Source organism: Phaseolus vulgaris, chromosome 9, assembly GCF_051622355.1.
Source record: "Phaseolus vulgaris cultivar YP4 chromosome 9, ASM5162235v1, whole genome shotgun sequence".
Taxonomy (NCBI): domain Eukaryota; kingdom Viridiplantae; phylum Streptophyta; class Magnoliopsida; order Fabales; family Fabaceae; genus Phaseolus; species Phaseolus vulgaris.
In genome coordinates this window covers 34592431-34611619 of record NC_143506.1, presented here as the reverse complement: position 1 = coordinate 34611619, position 19189 = coordinate 34592431, and the positions used below count along the sequence as shown (strand labels likewise).

General features: G+C 32.1%; 4 protein-coding genes across 4 annotated transcripts; 1 reads left to right on the top strand and 3 right to left on the bottom strand.

The window, feature by feature from the left end:
* The first annotated feature begins 1671 nt into the window (after nt 1-1671).
* On the top strand, nt 1672-3025 carry PSAK (photosystem I subunit K). Its single transcript, XM_068623820.2, has 3 exons — nt 1672-1808; nt 1924-2004; nt 2727-3025. Exons 1-3 carry the CDS (start codon nt 1728-1730, stop codon nt 2952-2954), a joined length of 390 nt encoding a protein of 129 aa, XP_068479921.1. The 5' UTR covers nt 1672-1727; the 3' UTR covers nt 2955-3025.
* Nucleotides 3026-4868: 1843 nt separating this feature from the next.
* Nucleotides 4869-8932, bottom strand: LOC137820040 (Tetratricopeptide repeat (TPR)-like superfamily protein). Its single transcript, XM_068623819.2, has 2 exons — nt 6091-8932; nt 4869-5316 (listed from the first exon to the last, which is right to left on the bottom strand). The coding sequence occupies exon 1, from the start codon at nt 8760-8762 to the stop codon at nt 6216-6218; it is 2547 nt and encodes an 848-aa protein (XP_068479920.1). The 5' UTR covers nt 8763-8932; the 3' UTR covers nt 4869-5316; nt 6091-6215.
* Nucleotides 8933-13864: 4932 nt separating this feature from the next.
* Nucleotides 13865-14906, bottom strand: LOC137820042 (putative inositol transporter 2). Its single transcript, XM_090295364.1, has 2 exons — nt 14612-14906; nt 13865-14338 (listed from the first exon to the last, which is right to left on the bottom strand). The coding sequence occupies exons 1-2, from the start codon at nt 14789-14791 to the stop codon at nt 13865-13867; spliced, it is 654 nt and encodes a 217-aa protein (XP_090151490.1). The 5' UTR covers nt 14792-14906.
* Nucleotides 14824-16180, bottom strand: LOC150025280 (putative inositol transporter 2). Its single transcript, XM_090295703.1, has 5 exons — nt 15977-16180; nt 15850-15874; nt 15287-15387; nt 14913-15205; nt 14824-14848 (listed from the first exon to the last, which is right to left on the bottom strand). Exons 1-5 carry the CDS (start codon nt 16178-16180, stop codon nt 14824-14826), a joined length of 648 nt encoding a protein of 215 aa, XP_090151829.1.
* Between the last annotated feature and the right edge of the window lie 3009 nt (nt 16181-19189).

Sequence of the window (19189 nt, the reverse complement as noted above, 5' to 3'; positions counted from 1 at the left end):
AGAAATTAAAAATTTTCTTCTACCAGTCGTTGTGTAAGAGTAACTCTAACATGTTATTCTTCAGCTTAACTTTTCATTTTTTTAATGTTGTGGTTAAATGTGTTATTTTTGAAGTTATTAGATTGAAAGGAAAAGAAAGATTAATATAGATGGTGATTTAGTTAAGTTGATGATTTTTTATAATTAAATCAATTCTTATTATGCGTTATTAATTTATATAATTTTTTCTACATTTATAATTTTACACAACTAATTAAATAAGATAAAATGGTTAGATGGATACTTAATTGTGAGTTTGCTAAAATTTGTTAGTTAGTTGAGTTTTATTTAAAAATAAAGTTTATAGAGATAAAGAATATACAATTTATAAATAGAGTGAGATATTAGTTATTTATTTAATTAAAAATCTTATTCATATAAAACTTATTTTTTTCTAAATTCTTTTAAATTGAGATAATAACTTATTTTGCTGTGTTCTCATATTAGTAATAAGATAAAAATTAAAGTAGGTTTATTAAAGTTGTGATTCAGAGAAAGGTTTATTAAAGTTATTAAGGATTTTATTCCATTTTCTTCTTTTCTTTGGGTGATTTGTAAATGAGCGATGATGTTGATATAAAGTTTGTTATTTAGTGAATCATTGGAGTTAGGTTGGATTTATGATGTTAATAAATTTACTCTTAAATTTCTACCAAGCAAAAATTATATCAATTTGAATACCTAAATTGTGTTATTTACAGAACAAATAAGTAATAAATTCAAATTCTTAATCTGAGCATTTAAAAATCTTAAAATGACACACATAACACAAATTATTTAATGAACCAATAATTAAGTTAAACTCAATAAAAAAATCAATCATAATACTTCAATAAAATACAACAAGATCCTATTAAGGTTTAGAAATAAACTTTTTACTCACAATTATTATAAACATTCATACATAAAACATTTTGTACTATCTTTCTTAGCTTGAGAGTAACTTTACAAACTCTTTAAGTTGTTATGTTTAAGTGGGTATTTCCCAAATCTCACATTAATTAATACAAAAAAGAAAAAAAAAGAAAATTATTTTAAAAATAAATGATTGATTTAAGTATTTTCACCATGAATCGATAAGTTTTTTAGCTATATAAGGTACTTAAATAATTTTATATCATGGAGAGTTTAATTTTTATCTTGATAAAAATGATATATGCTTTTATTTGTAATTTTATATGGGCGTGCTATCAGCGTAAAATAATTATTTCTAATTAGGTGATTCCTAACACATCTATCATTTTGGAAAAATTTAAATGAAAAGAGATAATAAATGACTAAAATTGAATTTTGGAATACCAAACTCAACACATTGTTAATTTTTTCTCTCTCTTTCTAATAAATTAAATTTATTTTATTTTTATAAAATACTTGTATTTTATTTTCTAAGTCTAATTAAATAATTATATTATGTTATTTTCTTTTGTTTTGTGTTTTTGTGAAAAATAGGGTGTTACATGGTGGCACTTACGGACATTATCCATTATCCATTCCTCCGAATCATATAATGCCACATGGGACTAACGAATCTTTGGCCATCTCAATTTGGCCTTCTGAAGCCACAAATTCCTCATGTGGCTGCCATTAGATACATCATAGTTCTTCTGCAAACCAAACCAACCCACAAAACATTTCAAGAAAAAAAGAGACCAAACATATTTTCATTTTCCTCTTCTCAGTTTTAACAAATGGCAACCACTGCTATGACCACTCTCCCACAATTCAGTGGTCTCAGACCCCAATTCTCAGCTGCCCCTGTGCACAACCTGGTCAGCACTTTGCCCCTTTTATAGATATATGTTAGACACAAAGATTGAACATGATCTTGTTGTTACTTTCATTTCAAAATGTAATTTTGATAACTGGGTATGTTTTTGTTCACAGGTTGCTGTCCAACCCATGAGGCGCAAGGGGAAGGGTGCTTTGGGAACTCGATGTGACTACATTGGTTCATCCACTAATCTGGTAGGATCTTATGAGTTTCACTCATTTCTAAATCTCCTTGGCCCTTTCTTGTTTCATCTGAGTACTATACAAAGCATACCATAATAGATACTAGCTCAGGTTTTAGATGGCTACATAAGAAATTCTTGTTTGTACATGCAACAATCATGTGAATTGCTGGTTGCCTATGCATAATGGTGCTAAAAATAATCTACTTTCTTGTTCAAATGCAATGAAAAAGAAGTGAGGGAGAATATGTATTTGTCAGTTGGAGTTTCTTAAGTTGATTATAGAATTGTTTGAATCATAGTCACTGAATTCTAAGCATGTATGTCATACCAAGAACCTGGTAACTGTGGACTGAACAAAGAAAAACATTCAAAACCACTTGTTACAGTTGTGAATTGTTTGATTAGTATTACCATGATTTGAAATACTACTGTCAAACTTTTTAGTACATTTTTGGAACACAACTTTTTTTTTAAATTTTTTATTGAAAGTGGCAAACTTGGTCCTATTTTATATATTCAATGATTTTCAAACAAAAATAAGAGTGGTGATATAGAGACCACATACTCATTTATATGATTTTTTGTGTGTACATTTTAGTTACTTAGAATAAGGATGTTACTGGATGGTTGTAGAGCAGAGCTGGTTATACATTTATGTTTTTCCCAAATAGAATGTGAGATAAGAGAGAGTGCTGTTGATATGATAGATGAGATTGTTGAGATGTTGAACAGATTATGGTGGCTTCTACAAGCTTGATGCTGTTTGCTGGAAGGTTTGGATTGGCTCCATCAGCAAACAGGAAAGCCACTGCAGGGCTAAAGCTGGAAGTGAGGGACTCAGGCTTGCAGACTGGTGACCCTGCTGGCTTCACCCTTGCAGACACCTTGGCCTGTGGAGCTGTTGGGCACATCATTGGGGTTGGGGTTGTTCTTGGCCTCAAGAACATTGGTGCTCTGTAAAAACCAACTATCTGCCTTATGCATGCATCTGTAATCAATTAATCATCTACTTTACTCTTTCTCAACCTTAACTCAATCTTCAGCTTATCCTCTCCCTTCTAAACACACACAAAATATAACTCATGAACCAAACACTAAGCATTCATGCAAAACAAAAATAAAAAATAAAAATTAATAGTAGGGTTTTAGGTTTTTTTCTACTCTCTTGCTATTTTATATTAATGGCCTTAATTTGAAGAAGAACTTATTCTTTTTTTCATGTAAATAATAATAATAATAATATAATTGACTAGAATAATTATTAAAGTGCAATAATATTATAAAAATATAAAAAAAAATATATAATATGATCAACTAATAATAATATTAAAGTAAAAAAAGGTTATTTATATAATGTTGAATTATTACGAAATAAATTCTTATAACTTTATAAAGCTTAGATGAATTTGCTAAACACTTGATAGTTATGGATTCAAATATAATATTAATAAGAAGTGTGTGTATATATACACTAAAAATTGGATTGATTAGGTGAAAAAAAAAAAAATTATAGCCTAAACTAGGTTTTTTTTTTTTTTTATCTCTATACATTCTTTTTCCAACATCCCATGAAATGCATGAATTAGGATGGAAGAAGAAATTGCCCTTAAATTAAATAAAGTTATTTTAGATCCAACTTTTTTGTCCTGCAATCTAAAATAGGTTTAGACGCAATCCACTCATAAACTTATAAATTGATCCATTTTATAAAACAATAATTATATTTGATCAAATAAAAATAATTATTATTTTATTAGAACACATATATTATATTTTATTTATTTATTTATATATCAAATTATTATATTTAAAATTAAAAATAATTTAATTAATATGATATAAATTTTAGAAAAATATATTTAGTTTTATATTTTATATAAGTTTTTAAAGTGGACTAAAATATGTGTTGCCCTATTTGCTTAACAAAGGATTAGACTAAACTAAAATACTAGCACCAACTTAAAAATTGAATAGAGCGAAATTACCACTAACAATATGCATAGACATAAATGTATTAAGTTGTTACTAGAATCTAAGGTAATATATATATATATATATATATATATATATATATATAATTTATTAGCATGCTAGTAGCAAGAGTCTACATGAGAAAGAAATAATCAAGAGTTGTACTTTAAGCGTTGAATGGTTATTAAAATGAAAAGAAATTGGAACTTTCAAATTGTATGGAAAAAAAGGGCCTCATTATCATAGTCAGTAATCTGAGAGATGAAAAAAAAAAGTGGAAAATTGGGAGAGTAAGGTTCATTGGTAAGAATTTAAGTGTAGATTTAAGATTAGATGGATGGAAATAAGTTTGATGAGTAATATATAATAAGCAAAACTTACCACACCATTATTTTAAAGTTTTAAATTAAAAATCTACATTTGTTTTAAAATTTTGAATTGGAAATAATATGTTTTATACCTTAATAGGTGAGTGTGATGTTATCTTTATTATTTAATTAAGGTGTTTGCTACTTGCTCATTCTTTGACTTACTATAATAAAGAGTGGAAGTGAGTGGAGGTCAACCAGTTTCAGGTTTGTCTTGTTGAATAATTATTTGCTATTTTGTCTGTGGGAAGTGACAGAGAAAGAAAGCATAGTTTTTGGGCTAATCTCTAATGTGATGTTGTTCATACTCTGTTTTCAAATACTATGGGCCACATTTCAAAGGATTGCTTTTCTCACTCAATAATGAGACTCCTTATTATTCCATCCTTTTTTAGCTGCTAGTTTAGAAAAATATTTGGTGAAAATTTGGGTTACCATACATTATTTTTATTCAACTTTTTAGAGGATATTAGTTTTTTAATTTTTTTTTGAGAAAAAGAGAAAAATAGTCATTTATAGAATGGCAAACTAATACATTGAAAGTAGTGTCAATAAATATAAAATGTAAAATTATATGTATAGTAGCATCAACAATTGGAATTGAAATAACTTGTTTCATACCCTTCCCTCCCTATTATAATTGATAGGATTGTAGTGAACCACAAAATTGAAACATGGGTTGGTAAAATGACAAAGGTGGTATATATTTACCTTATCAGCAGCAGCAGCACAAAAACCACAAGATCAAGCCTTTAGGCGTGTCATCCAACTTCATTCACAAGGGTTCACATCACAGCTGCTTTGAAATCAGGACAAGTGTAGGTTTCAATGACACTATCCATTGCGAAGTGAATTTCATTTTCTCAAAAAGAAGACAGTATTATAACCAACTCCTGCCTCTGAACATTCATGGGTTAATTGGAAAAAATAGTTTCCAATTGTATGAGGTAACGAACTACTGAAGATTGACGAAATCCTGAAACCTTGAGGAAATGAAGATAGATAAGCTTCAACCAGCAAAGTCCAAGAGGCATATTGAAATAAAGGCCAAGTCATAACAAAAAAATATGGAGTGTAACAGCCATATTTTTATGGATTTTTCTTTTGCTCAGAAAATTATATCGGATAAGACTGTATGATTAGCTTCAATGAGGTCTAAAGTACATGATCTTCTGAGGGGCATTCTCTCATACATATCAAAGAGATTTAGCAGTGTCACTTCAAATATGCTTTTGATTTTTTGTTGTTCTATTTTTCCTTGTTTCGTTATGGAGGATCCCTTATCTCTAAATATCCTATTAATTTTTCTTCTGTCTTAATTAATTCCTTGTTTCATGGCGATTTTTTTTTCTTCTATTCTCCCATCTCAGTATGCCCTAAGCTATATTGCAAGTACATACAAGTACCACAATCATATCAAATGCAACAAAGTTTCCAAGTCTTCCATATGAGAATCTAAGTGCTTATACAACATAAAAACAATTTCTGTTACGGTAAATATAAATAGAGATTAGAGTGCATAAATTCAACAACAAAAATTAAAAGAGAATAAGGAAAATTATGTTACACAAGTAATCAATGTGGGTTACAGAGAATTTGATAATAAAGGAATGTAGAAGTTACAAGAATGATTGACATGATTTAGCCAATACATGAAGCTCATAAACCATGTGGGTGGCAATTCTCAAGTAAATACCAGATTCAGGAGAGACTATTGGAAATATACCTTTGAAGAATAATTCTAACGTAATAACTACCTGCTTAAGTGATAATTTAAAGCATACTCATGAGTTTGGATAGAAGTTATCTCAAAATGATTAGTTGCGTCAAGTATTTGTTATGACTGTAGCTGAGAATATGAAAGAAATCAATCATTCTTCTTTCAATGCTTGCCCATGATTTGAGGGTGCAATGGAAGGTATGGTTGAGGAACATAACCCTGTTTTCTCAACTCAAGAAGGAGACTCTTCAGAATCAAATAGATCTCAAAAGAGTCTGGGTGATTTCCATCGGCAGCAGAAAACATATGGGTTCCACCATTAACATCAATCCAGCTGTATCCAGGTATCTTCTGAACTCCTTTTTCCTTCATTAAACTTCTTATTTTAAGAACACTTGCCCATTCACCAGCATCAGCATGTACATTAGAAAGCAATACATAGTATCCAGAATTCTTTGGGTCCAGTTCTTGAAGATGCCTTGAAGCTAGTTTAGCCAACTCCACATTGCCATGGAGCCGGCAAGCTCCTAGCAATGTACCCCAAACACCTGCATCTGGAGTGAATGGCATGCTCTTAATGGTATCAAATGCTTCGTGCAAACGGCCAGCACGACCATACAAATCTACCATGCATGCATAGTGCTCCATCCTAGCACAGATACCATATTCTGTAGTCATGCAACGAAAGTAGTGTATGCCTTCATCAACTAAGCCTGCATGGCCACAAGCAGATACTATAACAAGAAAAGTAACATGATCAGGGTGAATTCTAGCTCCTAACATCTCATGGAATAGGTCAAGGCATTCTCTAGCGAAACCGTGGTTTCCATAGGCAGCAATGATGTTGTTCCATGAAACTTCATTCTTCCCATCCATCAGGTCAAACACACATCGAGCCAAAGCTAGTTTTCCACATTTAGAATACATATCTATCAGTGCACTTGCAACAAAAGTATCAAAACCAAATGCATTTCTTGTCACATAGGCATGCATCTCTTTCCCATAATAGAGTGCTGATAAATTTGAAGCAGCAGAGAGGGCAGATGATAGGCTCACAGCATCATACTTGGCTCCACTAATTCCCATTTGGCGAAAGAGATCAATTGCCATTTCTGGTTTTCCATTCTGTGAGAAGCTTGAAAGCATTGAGTTCCAACATACACTATCTCTTTCGGACATTCTTCTGAAAAATTGATAAGCAAGATCCAGTCTACCACATTTCGCATACATATCTGTGATGGCAGATCCGACATTAACATTCTCTAGTCGTTTCTTTAGAATATCACAATGCAACTCCTTCCCTAATTTCATAGCAGCCACTGCAGCACAAGCTGGTAAAACACTAGCCATGGTTAGGCAATTAGGAACCATTCCCTCTTTAATTAACCACCGAAAAATGTTTATAGCCTCCATATTCAGCCCATTAAGTACATAACCTGAGATCATAGCTGTGCAAACTGCAACATCAACCAAAGTATTCTGCTGGAAAATCTTGTATGCCGTCTTTACATCTCCACTCTTGAAGTATATGTCAATAAGAGCACTCTTCAAATAGACATCAAAAGGCACTCTATGTCGCACTATGTAACTATGAACTTCCTTACAATGTTTGAGACTCCCAGATTTAAGTATAGAAGGAAGGAAACTTGCAAAAGTGACCGCATCTGGTTTGACACCAGCAGAGATCATTGCATTAAATAAAGGTGCAGCCTCATCTGTAAATCCATTTTGTACATATCCAGCAATCAACCCATTCCAACTTACCGTATCAGTTTGTGACATTGTATTAAATAACTTGCGAGCATCTAAAAGGTTCCCACATTTTGAATACATGGCAACCAGTGTGTTTGCTACCTGTGGATCAAACTCAAATCCACTACTAATAACAAGACCATGAAGCGGAGCACCAACACAAAATTTTCCTTTCGTAGCACATATAGACAAAATACAAGTATATGTCACTGAATTAGGCTTACTATAAGAGGTCCTCATGTCACGAAAAGTCCCCATTGCATTGCCAAAATCTCCAATTTTCACGTAACCATGAAGCATGACATTCCACAAAATGGTATCTCTTAGAGGCAATTCATCAAACACTAGTCGTGCATCATGTATATAACCATTATCAGCATACAACTTGATCAAAGCACTACCAACAAACAAGTCCACATGAAACCCCATCAACCGAACCATATTATGAACCACCATACACAACGGCACATTATTCAAACCACCACAAGCTTTAATCACATAAGGGAATGTGTATTTGTCAGGTGAAACTTTGTTACCCAACATCTTGAAGTAAAACAATAAAGCAAAATCAAACCACCCCAACATGTAAAGCCCTCTTATCATCCAATTCCAAGGAAGAGCATAGCACAATTCAAGCCTGAAGAACAAGTTCTCTGCATCCTTGATTCTACCACAAAGAACATACAGCCCCAAAATCCTGGAACTCAGTGAGCAAACATCACTCATGCCACCAACAACGACTTGGGTGTGAACTTGTCTAACTTGTTGAAGCAAAGAAGCATCTGAACAAGCCCGGAACAAAGATTCCAAATGGGGTGTGAGAGAATCTTGGGTCTCCGGGGGCAAAAGATGTGATTTTGAGATAACATTGTTGCATATGTTTGTTGCTGTGTGCATGAATTTGGACCTTGAAAATGCAAGTCTAAAAATGGAGCATAGATTTGATGTGTTATACATTTTTCAAAGTGAAAGGGGCATAAGCCATAATCAAATTTGAGAAACCAAAGTAGTGTTGATGCGGTGTTAAAGCATACACCCATAATCAAGTTTTTCACAATTGGTTTGGTAGCATCACAAACTGAAACAAACGTGTCTGCTCACAAGCTTTGCTCACATTTAGTGCATGGACATGTAGTATGTCTCTCATTCTTATACTCCTCTCAATATTCATTTCGTCTTCACATTCCTCTCTATTTTAAATTACTAAAACATTTAAATATAAATAGTAGTTTTGTTATAAATTAATGTAAACTAATGAAATCCGAAAGATGGAAAATGTCCAAACTTATAACTCTAATGAAATAAAAATATATTTAGATATTGGGTAAATAGTCATTTCACTATTATTAGTATTGACATTTTTTTTAACTACAATAAAATAATAAAAAAAAAAAAATAGTCTTAGTAAAAAAAACTTTAATTTTGTTAGTTCTATTTGAATTTCATTAATGGTAGAGGTAATTAAGAACATGTTTGTTCTTTAGTAATTTTCAGGAGGTGTGCTTATTCAAAGAAAAATTAAATGTTAATATGTAATCAATCTTATACTAATATGCATTCAAAATACTGGATATAAAATATATGAGAGTAGAGTTGGGATAAATTAATTATTTTTCTTATCAACCTAATTATCTTCTTTTTTTTAAACTTTTGCAATTATTTTCATTCGCTACTCTCTTTATTAAGTCAATGCAAATTTAATAACGTGAAATTTCAACAAGATGAAAGAAAGAAGAATATACTCTTATTTATATATTGGTTCATCTGATAACACATATTACATCTTGTTCTATATCAACTAATTGAGTTTCATTGTGCAAACTAACCTTACAAGTTACAACACTAGTATTATTTTATAACATGACCACTAGCTAACCTATCGAGTATTCTTTTGGAGTGTAACCACTATTGGCTAACCCGTTGAGTATTTTTTCAGAACGTAGTCATTCTTGACTAACCCATCGAGTATTCATTTGAAACATAGCCACTTCTAGCTAACTTGTCGAATAGTCTTTAAACACTTAGTCACTTCTAGCTAAAAACCCAAGTATTATTTTGGTACACAACCTAGTTAACCCACAAAGTATTCTTTTACAATAGCCATTTTTTACTAAGACAAAGATTTGTCTAAAAATGTAATCTAAAAGATAAAAAAGGTTCACTGACTAGAGAGGGAAACATCTTTCAACATATACAAGGTTTAAGTACTCTATTAATTTGCTAATGAACACAACAATGTTCTTACAAAACTATTATAGGGCTCAAAAAAATAATTTCAGTAGCGTTTTAGAACTTTGCAAAATATGACTTAGATTTTTGTTCTTTTCTTCGAAAGATGTCTTGAAATAGACATTGAAGAAAATAGTCATTGCAAATCCTTTTCTAATCCAAAATGTTGTGTAATGCACAAAATCGTATAGGTCAGACTGTTTTTTCCAAAGTTGACAAAACAAGCGTTAAGTATAACAACTTTAGATTATTTTCCAAGAAATTGTTGATGTTGACATGTGCTTTTATGAATCAACTTGGCACACGAAGGAAACAAACAATCTCTACAACATAGAATAAATATAAAGATATTTTCATGAAGTACAAGATTAACTTCAATCTTCATGCGTAGTATTGAAGCAAAACATTCCTTATCAGATGAAAATAGAGACTGCATAGTGTTATAGCGTTTGCTAGACGAAACACTTGTGTCTTACATGATATGTTTGTGAAAAGAACATTTCATCTTATAAATGAAGTATGATAATGTTTTATACTTTTTTTTGTATATCAACACTTAATCAAAATATAGGCAGTTGGATTTTTCTCCAACAAAGATGAAGAAAATTGAAAATGAAAAATTCGTTAACAACATTTTCAAGCCTTCTTATCTTAAGCTTTCAGTTTTGTAAATTCTTAATTATCATATCTTAAGGAGTGTGGCTTAAACTTAAAGAGCTTAAACATTATATTTGTTTGTAATACATAGAAAACCTAGTCTAAATTGAACTTTGTATTCAAAATCTTCCTCTATAAAACTATTATGTTATGTATAAGCTAGGAGTGACTTGTTTGATAAAGAATACTAGTGGATTTTAAAGCTTCAAGAAGCTACTATAAATAATATTTGTGTTGTTAAGTCAGGAGTGACCTCAAAGAATACTTGTGTTTCATTTGAATTATCAATTGTAATTTTTCTTTATTTTTCTAAATTAGACCTTGAATCTGATAATATTTTATTATCTAAAGATGTCATATGATAAACACGTATATAAAGAAAGTTTTTAAAAACTACATTAAAAAATTTCAATCTTTTTCTTGTGTTTAATCTCTTCTATATTGTAACCCAAGATATTAAATTTAAGACAATCTCATATCATATTAGCATGCTTCAATCAAAATTTCTTATAAAAGTTTTCTTAAGTTATAATCTTGAGTATGATCCTTGTATTAGATATATTCTTATATTTAATATCCCAGTATAATTATACATATTTAACTTTACACATTTAATAAAATACATGTCTCACTAATAATATTTTTAATTAGTCATTTTTCTAAACTACTTTGCATACTTATGGATTTGATGAAAGGCAATTTGACAAGCAACAATCCTTAAAGTGTTGAATTTAAGATTACAAGTTTAATATGCCAACTTGAAGAATTACCATGTCTTTTTCTAATAAATCAATAAATACTATTATTGACAAAATTAGATACTATTTTAAAAAATATTGATATCTAAATTAGTTTTTATTATTGATAAATAATTTCTAAATTGGTATCTAATTAGATACCAAAGTTTTAGATACCAACTTTAGAATCTAAATAATTAGTAGCTAAAACTTAGGTATCTAATTAGATATCAAATTAGAAACTATTTTTTTATCAATAATTGAAACTAATTTAGATACCAATAGCTTTTTTAGTCTCTAAATTAGTATCTAATTTAGTCACTATAGAAACTAATAATTTTTTTATCTCTAAAATTGGTTTCTATTTAATGATTTTTTAGTAGTGAAAAAAATATAATAGGAAATACTACATTTTTACTTTGCATTAATCAATAAATGGAGCACAAAATTAAAAGAAAAAACATGTTATGTCACTTATATAATTGTGCTATGCGTCCCTTTGTCTAGCAACAATCCAAGCTTTATAATTTTAAGAGATGAGTGAAGTTATGAATTTACTTTAAATTATGATCAACTGGTGTATGTCCACAAACTATGATCCTTTAAATTTGACCCACACACTAAATATTTTAATATAATATAGGGTTACATATTTTTTTGTCTATGTAATTTTATAGAAAATTGATTTTTGTCCCTAATCCAAACTTTAGAATTTGTAGATATTTGTAGTAAGAAAATTATTAGAAGTTGGTCATATTTCATGCTGACTTATCATTAACAGATTTTACATACAAAAAAATTATTGGTAAGGACCTATTCTGATATGAATCCACTAGCAAAGAAGAGATGATTCTTTGACATTCTAAGGAATCAACTTGAGTTGGAGATAGCTTAGGCACTTTTAATAGAATTGGATCAAGGTTCTATGTTTCAAGAACTCACCAAAACTTGCACCAAACACTAAACTCATATGGAAGATCCATCTATTGCCAATTGAACCGATTAAATTGTGCAAAAAGGCAAATGAACCGATTGAAACTCTTAAGAAAGCAAATGAACCGAACAGAATATGAAAAGAAGCTACTGAAATGAATTAAAACAGAAGCAAATGAAAATAGCCGAACAAAAGTGCAAGGAAAGGCATATGAACCGAACAAAAGAAACTAAGACATGTTTAAGCTTCATATAATATGGAGATGAAAGAAAGAAGAACTTATGGAGATGGATGTTTTGATTTGATGATCACGCCACTTGGATGGTGAAGGCTCCAAGATGAGTGAGCTAGTGCCGTCACTTGAGAGAACCAAATGCACTCAAGATAAGACAAGGTGAAGGAGAAATCAAGTTCTCACAAATTCTCTCTCAAATTGAGTAGAGTTTCTGTATTGCTAATTTCCAATCTGATTTTTACAAAGGCAAGCACCTTTATTTATAGCCTAAGAGGTGCTGAAATGAAAAGCTAATGAAACTCAAATTACCCCCCAAATGACATAAAAGTGGTGCCAACTTAGAGCATGAGGAAGGTGTGACTTCCTCTCTTAGTTTGGCACCTCCCTATTACGCCTACACCCCTCTACTAAGCTCACACCCCTAAGCTTCCTATTATTTTCCTAAACTAAAGGCCTAAAAATGCTTTTACAAAAGAGGTGTCTCATGTTTCCCTCTAAGCACCTTCTAACACAAAGATATTACAAAAAGAGAAAACAACCTTCCATTATTTCCTAATGCCTTGAATTGACTTCTTGTAAGCCTTTGAGGTGGGCTACCAACTCCTTGAGCGTCTAACACTTGAGCCTCTTCCTCTTCTTGTCCTTGAGTATTGGCCTCCATTTGGTCTTGAACTTGATCTCCATCATATTCGAATAGTTTTCCTACAACAAGTACTCAAAAGGTGTAAAATTTGAACTAAGAATAGAAACTAATTTTGCATTATAGTACATAAACGAAAAATATATTTAACTTTATACTATACACTATTTTTTAATATTAACTTTTTTGAAAAATTAATTTTTATTATGTGAATGCCATTTGGATTCCACCAACACGTGAATCTCGTATTTATCTTAATAAAAAAGTGAATTAGAAAAAGAGTGTTTTTATTGCTCATATTTGAATGCACTTAGTAGCTATTTCAGTTTTTGTTTGCCATAAATAAATTATCATGACATCAATTCAGAGTAGTGTAAAATTTAAAGCGGATGCAAGAAGATATACAAAAACACTTTCTCAAATGTTTTCTTGTTTTCTTAACATTAGTTAGTGTAAAGGAGAAAAAGAAGCCAAATAGAAAATGGTTATGTTAGAAGATCAAATTCTTGATATTGAAGTTTCATAATCTGAACCCATAGTTCATACTTTCGAAGACAATTATTTTACTATTTAAAGCTATAACATCTAAACGTGACTCAAACAAGTTTTTTCTTTTTCTTGTTTGAGTCACTGTTTCTCAGAACCAGAATATCTCTTCTGCCAAAACTTGAATTGCAATGATCTTTGTTTTAACATCTTCTCTACTTCTTCCATTGGAACCCCTTTGGTCTCAGGTACATAAACAATGACAAAGAAAATGGCCACAATGGCTACAATTCCAAACAACATGAATGTCCATGCTGTCCCAATAGCTTCTGTCAAGGACAAAAAGGATTCTGAAACAATGAGATTGGAAATCCAAACAGCTGTGGATGCTATTCCTCCACAAACTCCTCTATACCTCAAGGGATAGATCTCAGAGTTCACAACCCATGGAACAGTTCCCATCCCTGGTGAGAAGAATATTATGTAAAGAGCAAGTCCTATTAAAGCAGCCCAACCATATTTGCTAGGACACCCTCTAGTGTACCATGCCCTATGATCACTGCCACACAACTTCTTTGTGACATCATTGGATATCAAACATGCCCCAGGTAAAAGCTGCAGATTTAATTGAAATTAGTGTCAATAAATATAAAATTATATGCATGGAGGTGTCGACATTTGGAATTGAAATAACTTGTTTCATTCCTTTCCCTCCCAATAACTAATAGTAACCTGACATGCAAAATCCTGCTATATGCATTATGTGGTCACAATTGGAATTGAAATAACTTGTTTTCTAGCCCTTCTCTCCCAATAATGGTAAGAGTGTTGTGGCCACAAAATTGAAACATGGTGTTGGTAAGATGAAGAAGGGTGGAATGGATTTACCTTGTCATCAGCAGCACAAAAACCACAAGATGGTGAAGCCTTTAGGCATGTCATGCAACTCCATTTACCAGGGTTCACAGCTGCATTGTAATCAGGACATGTGTTGTTGAACTGAGAGGTTTCAATGGAACTAACCATTGGAGAATGCATTTCACTTTCTCGAAAAGCAACAGTTAGCATAGCCAGGGAGAACACAACTCCAAACAAACTGATCAGAGCAAGCTTTTTCCTCCCAGTCTTGTCAATGAAGTATATGCTCAGAATTGAACCAAATGCATTCAGGCCAGATGTGATGAGTGACAGAAGAAGTGCTGTTCTGTTAGATGCAAAACCTGCCAACTGAACAATGGTGGGGCTGTAGTACATCACAGTGTTGATCCCCACAAACTGCTGGAAGATTAGAAGGCCTGTGCCTGCATATAAACCTCTTCTCACAGCTTTGGTTCTCAAAAGTTTGATCATGCCCACCTTCTCTGATGATTCTATTTCCTTAATTTCCATATCAATTGATTCCTTCAAAGCCTGAATTTCACCTTCAACTTCCTCAGGCGGGTAAATCTTTTTCAGAATTTCTTGTGCCTCCTCTTCCCTACCCTGTGGGAGCAACAATGTAACAACAATTAAGATTTACAGTTTCACATATGAATGACAATCCATCAATGATGATAATCTAACCTTGCGATATAGCCAACGAGGTGATTCTGGGAGTGTAAACATTAACAGAACTTGAACCAAAGCTGGTACTGCTGCTACCCCTAACATCCACCTCCATGTCCCTGGTTTGTGAACAACAAATTATGCACAAATTCATTTACATACTACATGAACAAAAGAAAACCAAAAAAAAAGTTCAAGCATGTATGTTAGAGATCCCAGATCGACTAGAGATAAAAATATTTCATATATATAAGTGGATGCAAACCTCACCTTATAAGCTGGTTTCATAAGGTTGAGTTAGACTTAAAGTCCACTTCTTAATAATGTATGCGCATGGAAATGGATTATCTCATGTATGTTCAATTTCTTTTTTTGTGACAGTTTCTTTCTTGGTAAACATTAAATAGCTAAGGCCTATCTAACACTATCAATAAGGAGAGATACATGACAAAAATTTAGATGCATGTTCTTATATGTTTTTATTACTATTTTTCAATCAATATTAAGAAAGTTTCAACTTAGTTACCCTCTTTAGTCCATGGATTACAGAGGTTAAACTCCAAATTTTGATAAGAGAATACCTTTAAAGACACTCAAGGATATTGCCTATATATATAGAGAGAGAAAAACATTTCATGAATACCAACATAGGTCAGGCATGTATCATAAATTTGTGAGAAAGTGAAAAGTGACAACACAGTTTCCCACCTTGGTGAAGGCCAAGTTGATGAGGTATGAGAGAAACTGTCCTCCAGTGACGAGAAAACTGTTAAGACCGACAAGGGCTCCTCTTACTCTGGTTGGTGAAGCCTCTGATATGTAGAGGGGTGATGCCATGGAAGCCATACCAACACCAATGCCAACAAATACACGACCCACAATGAGAACAACTGGGCTACTGGCAGCAGCCATAATAACAGACCCAATAAAAAAGAGGGCATGGAGGCCAATCAACAAGATCAAGACGAGGTGGAGGAACAAATAGAAGACGCCCATGGAGGTCAAAGTCCACCTCAAAGGATTACAAGAAGCATGTTCAAAGCTTTGGGAGCTAGAGGACATTTATTTTCTCTTTTTGTAATTTCTTTAGTTGAAGGTGCTTAGAGGGAAACATTAGAAACCTCTTTTGTTTTAGCATCTTTTAGGCTTTAGTTAGGAGCTTTAGGGGGGTGTATTAGTAGATAGGTGTAGGAGTAGAATAGGAGGTGCCAAAGTGAAGGAAAGAGTCACACCTTCCTCATGCATGGAATAGGCGCCGGTTCTAGAATGTTTTAGGAGGGAATTTTGAAATTGTTTAGCTTGCTTTTTCAGCACCTTAGGCTATAAATAGAGGTGCTCTCCTTGTAAAATTGAGATTGGAATTAATCTAAGAAAACTCTACTCAAATTTTGAGTGAACTTTGGAGAGCTTTGAGCCTTCTTCTCTAGTCTTATCTTGATGGATCAATGGAGTCCTCAAGTGGCGGCATCACTCTCATCTAGGAGCATTCCACACTTCTAGTGGCGAGATCATCCATCCTCCTTCCATCTTCATGAGCATTTCTTCTCTCCTTCCTTTCTCCTCTTTCTATTGTTTGTGTTAGCTTGTGTTCTTGAGTTTTGGTTAGATTTTCTTGCTGTTTTTATGAGTTTTTGGTTCGGCAGTTTTATAATTCTGTCCATTCATCTTGTTCCTTTGTTTTTCTAGCTCTTTTGTTCGGTTCAATTCATTCCTTAAGTAATATGTTCGGTGCAATTGCATTTTCTTCCACTTTAATCGGTTCAATTTGACTATAATTGGAACATCCAAATGAGTTTGGGATTTGGTACTAGTTTTTGGTGAGTTCTTGTCTTAGAACAATGATCCAACTCTAAGAAAAGTGCCTCTATAATGTCCAACTCAAGGTGATTCCTAAGAAGGTCAAGAACCTTTCTCTATGAGGTTATTGGAATCACATCACATCTGCTACAACAATTCCTTTCTTTCTTCCAAATCGATCGTTGATCCATCCTCCAACTGAAGCCCCTATGATTGCTCCAGCAATTGCAGTACTCACTATGGCTTCCTGAGATTTTTTTTCCCAATGTTCACACAAAATGAGTATACCAAAAGTCATATATCACCATAAATTTGTTTCATAACAAAGAACCACAGTTTCACATAAGCATAACTCAAAAAGTGTGCTAGATTTTGTAGCACCCCAATAGTAGTTTACTCACAATTCCAATTCAACAACACAAATACTATAGCACAACATGAAATTGAAATCAAACAGTGAGATGAAAAAGAAAAGAAAAAGAATCTGACCTTTATGACATAGATTTGAGGTCATATAAGTGTTAAATTAGAATTAAAGTGTTCCACAAGTTACTTCCTTTTCTTAATGAAGTGTTTGATGATTGATTACGCAGGTTAAGAATATAAATAGGATTTGGGGGATTTTCAATGGTTGCTGTAGTTGGTGCTCAATTTTGCTTTGTTGGCCAACACCCCAATGGGACCAACGAAACATTTCTTGTGCTAACACATGAAAAATATTATCTTAAAAAAAAATCCTATGATTTTTCGTGTGTAAAAATATGAAAATAAAAAACTAATTCAATAAAATTGTGTATAAAAAGATATATTTATGATTTCTCGTGTGTAAAAATCTTAAATAGGTTGATTATAATTGTATGAGGTTATTTGTGTGATTGTTTGAAACATAGAAAAAGATGAGTTTGTTTTTTCTGCAAGTTGCAAACAGAGAGCATGTAAGCAAGGGCATTAAAGTCCATTATAGGTTTCAATTCACAAGAACTTTGAATTGATTGAAAGACTGAAACTACATCAATGGTCTGAGAGAAGATTGATATTACCTGAAGCCAAGTTTTTCTGTCAACTGCTTTGAACTCATCTCTGATATACAAAAGAGCCCCAGATATAACTCCTGCACTTACACAAACACACCCCAGTTCATTATCAACCCAATAATTACAAACAAAATTATAATTACAACACTAATCATCATATTATTATGTGCTTATATATATTAATCATATGATAAAAATAAACCTCATGTACCCTTATGTAATATACTAATCTATCTTAAATTAAAATGATTCAGAAGCAATATACAATAGTTTCCAACATATAATCCTAAATAAATGAGTGATTTTGAAGTTAGAACTTAGAAAAGCATGGAGATGTAAGTGGGAATGGTGAGAAACAGAGGAAAGGGTTGTTTCATCTAGAAAAAGAAAACAAGTTTTTTGATGTTTTTTCTTGAGAGAGAAGAAAATGGTTAAAATGGAGTATGATAACTTCGATTTTTGTTTTGTTTTGTTATTTACCAGTGTCATAGCCAAAGAGAAGACCACCAATTCCAGCAGAGAAAGCAAGGCGAAGAACATAAGGGTTTTTCCATGAAAGAGATAAACATTATCTGAAAGCTGAGATATCAGCCTCGGGCACACCATCTTCCATGGTTGAAGGGTGTTAAAAGGAGAAAATTAAAAGAGAAAGAGAGAAAAAAACAACGTTGGTGGTTTTTGTTTGAGCAAAGGTAGTGTGTTGAGTGTGAGATACGGAGAGAAGAGGCTTCAATGGGTAGTGTATTTATAATGCCACAAAAATGTAGTGATGACGAGTTTGGACACTAATAATGGAGTCAAAATGGTTTTCTTTTTCACTTCTTTGTTGTCCGATGTTAAGGATGGATCCTTTTCTTACAAAGACATTTTTTTGAAGGATAAAGACAATGGAAGCCAAAATGATAAAAGTTCAAATAAACTCTTCTCTTAAATACTTTTAATCATAATAATTGTGTCTTTTAAAATGTTCTTAATTGTTGAAAAATATTGTTGATTAGATGATAAATATGATGTTCTATTAGATTTTTCAGTTATAACTACATTTTTAGTTGATAAATATCATCTTCTATAATATTTTAGATTTTTCAGT

Excerpts from the sequence above, each read along its gene's own strand:
- PSAK (XM_068623820.2), top strand. The coding sequence starts at position 1,728 with ATGGCAACCACTGCTATGACCACTCTCCCACAATTCAGTGGTCTCAGA. Across the intron at positions 1,809-1,923 it reads CTGCCCCTGTGCACAACCTG|GTTGCTGTCCAACCCATGAG; the intron begins GTCAGCACTTTG and ends TTTTGTTCACAG. Across the intron at positions 2,005-2,726 it reads TTGGTTCATCCACTAATCTG|ATTATGGTGGCTTCTACAAG; the intron begins GTAGGATCTTAT and ends GATGTTGAACAG.
- LOC137820040 (XM_068623819.2), bottom strand. The coding sequence starts at position 8,762 with ATGTATAACACATCAAATCTATGCTCCATTTTTAGACTTGCATTTTCA.
- LOC137820042 (XM_090295364.1), bottom strand. The coding sequence starts at position 14,791 with ATGCTAACTGTTGCTTTTCGAGAAAGTGAAATGCATTCTCCAATGGTT. Across the intron at positions 14,339-14,611 it reads TTTGTGCTGCTGATGACAAG|CTTTTACCTGGGGCATGTTT; the intron begins GTAAATCCATTC and ends TTAAATCTGCAG.
- LOC150025280 (XM_090295703.1), bottom strand. The coding sequence starts at position 16,180 with ATGGCTGCTGCCAGTAGCCCAGTTGTTCTCATTGTGGGTCGTGTATTT. Across the intron at positions 15,875-15,976 it reads TCAACTTGGCCTTCACCAAG|GCAATATCCTTGAGTGTCTT; the intron begins GTGGGAAACTGT and ends CTATATATATAG. Across the intron at positions 14,849-14,912 it reads AACAGAACAGCACTTCTTCT|ACTGGGAGGAAAAAGCTTGC; the intron begins GTCACTCATCAC and ends TTCATTGACAAG.